This window comes from Leishmania major, chromosome 35, assembly GCF_000002725.2.
Source record: "Leishmania major strain Friedlin complete genome, chromosome 35".
Lineage (NCBI taxonomy): Eukaryota > Euglenozoa > Kinetoplastea > Trypanosomatida > Trypanosomatidae > Leishmania > Leishmania major.
Window position 1 is genome coordinate 991591 of NC_007284.2, and position 10273 is coordinate 1001863.

At 56.8% G+C, this 10273-nt stretch overlaps 2 protein-coding genes across 2 annotated transcripts; both read left to right on the forward strand.

Annotated features, from left to right (window-relative positions):
- Nucleotides 1–2435: 2435 nt before the first annotated feature.
- Nucleotides 2436–5207, forward strand: LMJF_35_2410 (putative ubiquitin hydrolase; the record flags this gene model as incomplete). The annotated part of the gene is made up of 1 exon (XM_003722587.1): nucleotides 2436–5207. One exon carries the CDS (start codon nucleotides 2436–2438, stop codon nucleotides 5205–5207), a length of 2772 nt encoding a protein of 923 aa, XP_003722635.1.
- Nucleotides 5208–8449: 3242 nt separating this feature from the next.
- Nucleotides 8450–9703, forward strand: LMJF_35_2420 (putative phosphoinositide-binding protein; the record flags this gene model as incomplete). The annotated part of the gene is made up of 1 exon (XM_003722588.1): nucleotides 8450–9703. The coding sequence occupies one exon, from the start codon at nucleotides 8450–8452 to the stop codon at nucleotides 9701–9703; it is 1254 nt and encodes a 417-aa protein (XP_003722636.1).
- Nucleotides 9704–10273: the final 570 nt, after the last annotated feature.

The following is a 10273-nucleotide window of genomic DNA, read 5'->3' on the forward strand; positions in this document are numbered from 1 at the left end:
TAAGAGGATGCGATTGCTAGCGGGTGTAGTGAAGATGTGGGACTCTCTCTCTCTCTCTCACTTTCTCTGCGTGTGTGGCTCTGTGTGTGTGCCCTCTGTCGGGTGTGCGTTGCTGTGTGATGGGGCTCTCTCGATGCCGCAAGCGTCTATACGCGGCTCGGTCGCCTTGGTTTTCCTCGCTCGCTTTCCGTCGTTGTTTGCCCCCATCTCTTTTCCGTGGTACCCCCTTCGCGTACTTCCCCTCCTTTCATTTGACGCGCGCGCGCGTCTGCCTGTCTCTCCGTGTGCGTGTGCCCATTCCGTCATCCCATCATTGTCCTTCTTCAACTTTCCACTTGACCCTCTCACCCCACACTGAGTGAGGTGCACCAGAAAGGCGAAAAGGGAGCTGAAATGTGAACGAGCGACGAAGAGAGCAGACGCGCGCGGGGTCTCGGCGAGTTGTCCGAAACCGCCCACCCATCCCCCCCCCCCGTCCTCGTCAGTTATGCCGCATAGATACCACAGACTCGACGAGGAGAATCTGCGCCCTTCCCTTTTCTTTCGGGTTCGAAAAGAGGTACGATGTACAGTAGCAGCGGGCGTTTTTTTTTCGTTTTATTATTACATTTCTGTTCTTCAAAGTTTTACACGGTTTGGGCATGCGGAGCGCATGTGACACACGTGCCACCGCCGCACGTGTCTGCGTGTGCATGCTATGCATGTATACGTGAGTGTAGGTGTAGGGCTGGTACGTTGGGGGACGTGCGATGGCGCGTTTTGCTCTTGAATCGAGGCGCTTGAATCCCTCTCTGAGTGTCGCTTGTCCGATTCAATCATGTATTCTGCACGTCTCTCCTCTTTCTTTTTTTCTTTTGCCTTTTTACCTTGCACGATGCAACGCTGCTTTGCGTGTGTGTGTGTGTGTGTGTGTTTTATGTGTAGCGAAGGAGGAAACGCAAGAAAACAGAAGGGGTGGGGTCAAGGGTCACGAAAAAGTGATCCAGCGGGGCCGGCAGCTCCTCGAAGTCAGAGGCACATGCATACCCACAGACCTACGCTCAGGCCTCACCGGGCGCTTCACTGAGCACATTGCTCTGCGAACACGCTGGAGGTGGCGGAAAACACCGAGGCAACGGGAGAGACGCGTAGCTCACCTCAGCATGGTTTTTTTTCTCGTTTTCTGCACCACAGCTGATGATAGAGAGGTGGGGGTGGGGGGAAGAGAGACAGTGAGGCAGGGATGACCAGTGGAGTAATCCATCGCCCACTCTGCAGTAGTCTCTCCGTTTCAGCCTTCACGCCCGCACATCAACGCACACCATTGCATCAACTTTCTTCTGCTTCGCCGTCTGCTCTCTTTCTTTCCGCAGTATCATTGACATTGCCCGCTCATCGAGCACACGGGCTCCAATATCCGCAACGGCACCCGGAAGCGCACGGGGCCGTTTGAGTGGGCTGCTTCTTGTGCTTTCTGCATACTTGCATACACCTTCACACTCACGGCAACGGTAACAGCACGACACACACATAAACACACACACACACACACACACCTTTACGAAGCGAAGCCGAGGAACGTGAAGCAAACACTTTTCTTACAGGAGGCGTGGCGGATACGCGAGAGTGCTGGTTGTTTAACGCTGGCGGTGGTGTGTTGCCTGCGCCTGCGCATCGCGTACGCCTTCTTTGGCTTCTCAAAGGTATATTTCCCTCTCTTCTTCGTTCACTGGCGCTCTCTCTTCCAGCGGACAGAGAGAAACGCGCGTGTTGTGAGTTGTGTGTGAGATGGTGTTGTAGATCTCAGCAAGGTTAGCTGCAGCTGCTTCCCTCCTTTTTCCCGTTTTGATGCCTTTTTCTTCATCATTGCACGACGTCGTCTGCGTTGGGCGACCTCTCTCTCTCTCTCTCTTTGGTTGTTGTTCGTAGAGGCGAAGAGGATAAAGTGCGGTCACACGTTTCGCGTGTGTCTTGCTTGCCTGCGTCTCTGCGTGTGCAGGTGTGCCCGCGTCGCGGCGGTCGTCCCCCAGTAGTTCGAAACAGCGTGAGGGAGGAGAGGGCACAGACGCACTCGTCTGGCCGTCCTTTTTTTCCACTCGTCAACTGGTGCGTGACTTTGCCGCCTCCCTCCCCCCTCCTCTCACGCACTCATCTTAGCTGCTCGACCATCTTTCCTGTGCTCCTCGTGTGAGCCACAACAAGGAGCAGAAGCGCGAGACCAAAACAGTTCAATCACATCTCTTCAGTGCCGATCGAAGGTGACCCCACGAACGAGAAAAAAAGTGCGCACGCACATGCACACGCACAGAAACCTGCACCAAGGTTGCATGCCGTGGGATTATCAACAACCGCTCTCTTGTAGAATCAATACGAGGCGGGCTTCAGGCTTCATTGCCAGCGAAAATTAGCCCCGCTCGCAATCGAAAGAATTCTCGTTGCTCCCACAGACGTGCCTCATGTCGGACACCACCGGCACATCTTCCGTGCATAGTCAGCGGCAAAGATGCAACATAGTGATGCAGCGAAGGCGTCGCCTCTGCTCCAAGTCTTCTACTGTGCGCTCGTCTGCGCAGCGAATCTCTCGGAAGCCGAGCGCCGTCGATGCACCTGCTGCCGCCTCCACCGTGGTGCCGGCCTCCCCCGTTTTGGCGTTGCAGAAGCTCGGTTCTGCGAGAAAAGCTGCAAGAGACACGTACGGCAACACCACGCCCAAAGCAAACGGTCTTCACGGGTACGGCCAACGGTCTCGAGCGTCGCCCGGCGATGGGAACAATGTCGACACTGCCCTAGAGCACACATCTCTGCCTGCGACCAACAGGAGTGACGAGTTGCCAAACGTCTTCGGCACCGACTCGTCGTCTACTGCACGAGTTTCCACTCTTCACGACGATTCACATGTGTGCCCGGACAGCGCATCGACAAAAGGGCCGCTGAAGGGCGCCTCAGGGGCTATGGCGCGCGACGCGCTGTCGTTTGATGTGTATGGGGGGCCCGATGTGTTCAAACCTCACCCTCTGCGGCTGCTGAGGGGGCCAAGGCGAGGTGCTGGGAGCGGGTCTGCCGAATCCACCTCGGCAGCTGAAGAGGGGTCACTCTGCAAGCAAACCTGCGGTGCTGCGTTCAACAATGCTGGCGCTGCAGAGCGCGGAACCAGGGGCCGGTCCCTTCTCGCTTACTCGTGCAATGCGGCGACGCAGGACAAGACGACGCCGCCCCCGAGTGCGCACCTGAACCAGCCTTCAAAAGGCAGCTACCCTTCTAGCACTCCCGCAGCGAAAGGATTCCCTCCCCGGAACGTCTCAGAGAATCTGGGCGGCACCATTAGGGCGATAGCAACCATAAACAATGCCGACTCAAGCAATGTGCTTGCCTCTCCTCCACTACCCGTTTCTCACAGGCCCAGTGTAGGATCTGATGATGATGCAGCATCCATCACCAGTGCGAGACAGCCTGTGCGAGGGCGGGATGAGGCAGGCGCGGCAAGAGCGTTGTTGGTGGTGCCGCAGCTGTTTCATCGCAACGGGTCTACGCCACCTTATCAACACCTCTCTCCCGTTTGCGGGTCCCTTCCCTCGCAGTCACAGGCGGGCATGATGACTGTGGCCGAGACGAAAAGCACGGGGAGCGTCGACTCTTTTTCCGACAAAGGATCGTTTTCCTCTCGAGCACTGCGCGTCGAGCCTCAAGTTCCGCCAATGCGACCGTCAGGATCTGCAGGGGCGACCAAGAAGTCATTGTTGTCGACGTCGACCCGTAGCGGTGGGTCTGCCAGTACGAAGGTGCCGTCGGCGCACTCCATCGCTCGACTGCACGCCGCGCCGATTCCGCTGCGCAATTTCGGTGCGACGTGCTATCTGAACTCGGTCGTGCAGTGCCTGCTATGTACGCCTGGCCTGCTCCGCAAGTTGAACATTGACCGTCAACGCATCGTGCGCGAATGTGAGGGGAGGCGCCGCTCCGAGGCGAAGCAAAAGCCGGACGACACCGAAGGGCAAAGCTGTGCAGAGCGCAAAGCCCCGGCAACGTCTTCACTGATTGATTTGGGCACCGCATGCGCCGCGCACCACGTCGCGGTTCAGCAGCTTCTTGTCAGCCTCAAGGCGGCTTGTGCGGAGTGTAACAATGAGTTTTCGTCTAATGGGCAGAAGGACGCGCATGAGTTTCTCATCACGTTGCTGGGGGTGATCGACAAGGAGGTTTGCCGCAGCAAGCCAGGTAACCAGGAAACCTTCAGAGACTTTGAAGATGAGAAAAAGAGTGATGTGTACGCGCGATGGGTGAGCTGGATGCAGCAGGAAAACGACTCGACCGTGTACGACCTTTTCGGCGGAATCACCGGCTGCACCGTCAAGTGCTCTAGCTGCGACCTGACCTCCTACCGCTTTGAAGTGTTGCTGCACATCTCCTTGCCCATATCTTACCGTTCCCGCTCACAGGGCGGCGGAACCGACATCGAGTTGTCCGACGGGAAGTTCGACGGCAAGGCGACGCCTAAAGGGGTCGCTACCGCGGACGAGCTGCTGCGCGAGATGTTCTTTAGCGAGCGCGGGGAGTCCCTGAATGGGCCGATGCAGGTGACGTGCGAGCGTTGCAAGCAGCTGCGAGACAAACGCATATGGTATTCAATGGAGTATTGGCCGCCGATCGTGGTGCTTCATCTGAAGCGTTTCAACAACGCCGGAGTCAAGGATGAGACGGCGGTGGTGTTTCCGTACACGTTTCACCCGCACCGGTGCGTCAAGTATCAGCTGTACAGCGTCTGCTGCCACCGTGGCACTTGCTCCTCCGGGCACTACACGGCGTACACTTACGTGCAGGCGGATGACAAGAAATCCGTAGCGCGCAAAAAGGCCCCCACGGTTGCGGCATTCTCCGATATATACCACCCCTTACTGAAAGGCACGCGAAGCGATCGCATCTTCAGCCCCCAGACACTTCCGCGCAGGGGTGGCGCCGGTATCTTCGGCTGGTTCGACGGTGTCGGCATAAGAAACGGCGGCAGTAATGCACGGGCTAGTAGTGAGGCATTGAGTCCCAAAAGAAACGGAAGGGCTGATGGGAAAGATCGAGTCCGTTCGGCAGGGAGGACGGCGAAGGCTGGCAAGTGGTATCTCTGCAACGACAAAAACATCACCGAGGTGACAGCGCTGGACGTGCTGTCGATGACGAAGGAGGCATACATCCTTTTCTACCGGCGCGTTGATGATGGGGACGGGACGATCATCTGACCGGGGGCGGCCTCTGTACGGGTAGAATGCCACCGCCTTCCCCCTGTCGTTCATCTTTCGTCTCTGTTTTCCAGGGTGTTAGGAGGTGTGAATCCGTGCGGGGTAGTTTTCGCCGTGTTGATGGCGTCCCACCCTCTTTTGCGCACACCATCGCCTTTTTCCCTTCGCTGCTGATGCTCGCTCCGCAGCCGCCTAGGCCCAACTTTGTGCGTGCGACGTGCAGTACACCATGCCTGAATAGAAGGGATGCATGTTGTTCAAGTCTTTGGCGCACATCTCTGTCTCCAACTGCGAGTCCTTTCGCGTTGCATTCTTGCCGCACCGTGTATGATAAGCTGTGTGACTATCATATCTGCACTTTCATATTGAAGAGTCGACCGGCGGTGAAACCAACCTTCTCGCTCTTGTACTCGTTTTCCCTGTTCGTGTGTTTATGTTTGCGTGCTCCTCCGCAAAAAAAAATGCGTATGGGGCTTATTTCGTGCCTGTGCAGGAGAGCTGGAAATAACTTCAGGTATACCTATATATATATATGTGTGTGTGTGTTTGTGTATAGGTATATTTTCTTTTCGTCATCGTCGCTGTCGCGATTCAGGATGAAGAGGGAGAACAGGCGGCCTGCGCTCAGGCGACCCTTGCCACGGCTCCTTCGCGGTATCCCTCTCAAATGTGATCTGTGCGACGGGGTCTTTTCCGTCTCCTGCTTGTGAGAGGCACCGCATCACTGTTTCCATCGTGCTCCTTCTCTGCCTTGCTTTCTTCCAGCGTGGTTTCGGATGCCTTTTGCGTTTTGGTCCCTTTCGTGTTTGCTCGTCGGCTTCTGAGTGTTTCCTGTCCCTGATGGCAGAGGCCACCCCCGTGCGTGTGGTGCCGCAGGGCTCAGTGCAACCCCCACCCTCCACTCTTTGTGGAAGGAAGCCGAGAAGCAGCCCCCTCCGCCCTCTCTGTCCCTGCCCATGCCAAACTACCTCTGGTGGGGGAAAGGGCCAGCTGCCCACAACACCGAGAGAGAGATTAGAGTGACTCACTGCCACTGATGTCGGCGGCCAGCTCATGGACGGTGTTCTGCGCGAGCGGGCTGTGAAAGCGAACACGCTTGTGTCATTCGCATGATAGGCGAAGTTCCAACGGAACTCGAACACATCCTACCTCCCCCCTCCCCCCCCATCCCCCGGCCCTCGCACTGCCCTGCTAGTATGGAGAACCTGAGTCCACCCCTTCTTCCGAGAGGGACGCATCAGGTGCCTGCCGGGATGATGGGAGCGGCTGCGAGGCGACCTGCAAAGCGAGTGGGTGGACCGAGCTCGAGGCAGGGGCCGTGCCCAGATGGCTGGGTCGGCGCATGGGCTGTAACGCGCGTATGCCGCTGCTTTGCACCATGGGAGGGGCCTCTGTGGTAGGGCGGGAGGTAGTAGCGGGGCGCTCAGGTGGCGTGTTACAGCAGTGTGGAGATGATAAATGGAATGTTCTGCTTGTCGTGTAATGTTTGTATGCCGCCGTTGTCAGCCTTTGACGTTCATTGCTCCTCTTCTTCTGTTCCTTATTCGTCTGCACATCGCTGCGCTTCTCATGAGGCGCTGCGTCTCTGGTGCACCAACGCAGTAAGAGGTGAGTTGAAGAGGCTGACGGTGCTGGAGAGAGGGATAGCGCCGCTACGCGAAGACGAACGCCACCACACAGCTCATAATGCAGCTGGTCGTCATGATGTTGGCTGTATTTGGCGGCTGACGCTGCTCATGATTCTATTTTTGTTTTCCTTGTTTGTGCTCTCGCATGTGCCTTTCCGAGTTGTCGGCTTCTTTTTTTGCTGTTGCTGCGGATGTTTGTGTCCTTCGTCACGCGTGCTCCTTGTGCGCGCGTGTGTTCCTTGTTCTCCTCCTTTTCGCAATGCGTGTGCACGCGTCTTGCTGGTCCCCTCCACCCATCGCCTTTGCGTGTTCTGCGTTTGTTACTTCCTTTTTCGTGGTTGCTTTGAAAGGGATTTGGTTTCCCTGTCGACCCCGCCTTTCTTCGCCCTCACTTACCTCTGGACCCTCCTTGAAAACACGCCTCTGCCGGCGCACCTCTTTCTCTGTCCACTCCTGCAGGTTGGATACCTGTTGAGTCCGCGCACAGGATCCTCTACCTTTGCAAGGGCGTGCTTGCGTGTGCCCCTTCTTGTACTCATCGAAGGCACAAGGCGCGAGGGGGACTAAAATATTTGCAAACAGCGGCACAGATGTCTGCTTTCAATCCGCGTTCTCACAGGCGGATGCCTGTGCCCATAGATACGCGTGCACGAGGATGTGTTTGTGTGTGGACAGAGTAGCACCCATGAAAAGTTAACGAAGGAAGCAAAGAGAAAAACGGCATGCTCTTGTGCGCGCGCACTCATAAACTGTTTCGAGTCGTCTCGATTCTCACAGCCTCGAACGCCTAAGCATTGCTCCAAATTGCGCGCCTGTGCCTCGTTCCGCGTCTTCCCTCCACCCTCCCCATCAACACAGGCGATGTTTCTCTGGGCACCGGAGGAGAGATGGAAAGAGGCTGCACGGAGCTGCATCTAAAGCACTCGCCATGTCACGGTTCCTCTTTTTTTTTGTTGTGGTTGTTGTCATGCACATCGAGTTCCTTCATGCCTCTTTGGACGCAACACTGGAGAAATCTCCCGTCGATGTGCGGATGTGTTTGGTGCCTCGCTGCTATCCAGCAACGTCATCTCTCCCTCTCTCTCTCTTCTGCTGCGCTCACCTGTTTGTTGTATCCCATGGCAGAACGCGCCTTCTAGATAGATCTCACATATTCAGTTCTACCTCTTTGAAAGTGTCGGTGCCTCCCCACCCCCTCGCCGTTGTCATCACTTACTCCATATCGGTGATTCTTGTCAACTGCTCTTTCTTTTGCTTCGCTAGACCTCAGCGCGAGTGTGCGTACCATCGCTGGCAGACATCCTTGTTCTCCGCTCCCTCTTCCTTCAACTACTCAACACGCACACTCGCATAGCGACTTTGCCTCCGGAACGACCGCCGTCGCACACCCTCTGCACCCCACACGGACAGTGTACTCCTGTGCCTCCACACACTGCGACAACGAAGTGCTCTTTTTCTTTCACTGGAGCTCATAATCCCTGTGTCTCACACGGACGCTCCTGCGACGGGCGCACCTCTTCCCCCTTCAGCGCAGCATTTTCGACGCTTCTTTTCTTTGTCGTTCAACTTCTGTGCTTTGCTGCGCAGTAGGCCGACTACCGCTGCCGCTTCGGAATGGCCGCCGGCAACTCCATCTCCGTAAAGGTGGATGTGCCGTCCCAGGTCAAGGGCCAGGGCACGCTGGAGATGTCGTACTACATCTACCCCATCACGATGCGCTTGCCTGGCTTTATGAGCGATGCTCGGTTCAACCGGCGGTACACCGACTTTGAGACTCTGCGTGGCCAGCTGTGTGCGACCTACTGGTACTGCATTGTGCCACCCATTCCCGAGAAGGAGTCGGTGCAAGATAAGCTTGGGAAGCTGCCACGCATGGTGGCGTCGGCGAAGGAGACGACCGCTTCGGAGGGCGACCTGCTCGAGTACCGTCGTATCAGCCTGCGGCGCTTCCTGCAGCGGCTTGCCTACCACCCCATTCTGGGCAAGTCCGACCTTCTACAGAAGTTCACGAACGATAACGAGTGGCGACAGTGCATTCGAGACCCGGTGAAGCCGCCTCGTTTTATCGTGTCGTCGTCGTTGGAGGAGATCGCCAGATCATGGGTTCCGTCAAGCAGTGCGTCTGGCGCCGGTGCTCAAGGTAGCGGTGGCGCTGCCGGGGGTGGTGGCGTTAGCCAAACCGGAGCTGCGTATCAGTCGGCACTTACTCAAGAGCCAGTGGATGAGGCGACGTGGAGGGCAACAAGCGAGTACATTGGTGAGCTGGAGTCTAACCTCAAGAACATGCGCAACCTGCTGGAGGCACTCGTGGATCGCCACCGGCGCGCCGCCTCCGCCGTGAGCAACTTTGCCGCCTCTTTCGGGCTGCTTGCGAACGGTGAAGAGGATGCCGAGCTGCGCGGCGCCATCGAAGGGGTGCGCGACTGCGGTCGCAAGGTGGCAGACGTCTATAGCAAACACGCCGACAACGAGTCGACGCGGCTTGTCAGCACGCTAAGCTTTTACGTGGGTATGTGTGCCGCCGTGCGGGAGACTCTGAATCACATGTTCAGCGCCCACCAGTATCTGCGCAACTTGCAGAAGAAGGGCCAGGAGCTGCAGGCGTCGGCGATGCGAGCACAGTCAGCCAACCAGGTGCAGGTGCAGAGCGAGCTGCACTTTGTGAATGAGCAGCGGGCCCACCTCGAGGAAGACCTCATGGGCGCCGAGAAGACCTTCAGTGAGGAGTTCGTTCTCTTCCACGAAAACAAGCAATATGACGCCAAGGATATGCTGAAGAAGTTTGGCATGCTGGAGCTCAGCTTCTCCGAGTCAATGAAGCAGGAGTGGGACGCCCTGCGGCCAATGTTGGAGTCCCTCGGCACATAAGTCCGACGAGAGAAGGCGAGCCGGCGGAGACCCATCCTATCCTTCTGCTCCTAACGTACCTGTTATTATTACTCACGTTTCTCCAGTCAACATGGTCGCTATGGAGCCGTGGTCGTCCATTCATCTCTCCTCTTCGCGGCATTCCTAGCGCCGTGACGGGAGGGGTGAGGGGGACGGCGCTTCTTACCTTCTTTCCGCCCGTTCTCCTCGCCCGCGCATGTCGATCGTTTTTTTTTTCATGCTACTAGCTTGTGTGCTGTGACGGTTTTCCGTGGCGCTTAGGTGGGAGTGCGGCGTACCATCTTATCGTGCATGTTTCTCCTTCTCTCGCTTTGAATTTTCCTTTGCGTTGTTGTAGTTTGATGTTGTGGGGGCGATGGTCATGGTCCACTCCTCTGTAACGCTTCGCGGCAGCATTCATCTTCGGTTCCGCCGAGCTCCTCCCCACTGTGCTTTGTATTGTCGTTTTCTTCGTCTTCCGCCGCGTTCTTGGTCGGTGCCTCTTGTTCTCTTGCGAGGGCGACAACTGTGGGGAAAAAGTCGCCGCGCATGGTCTCAAGGCATGCGAGT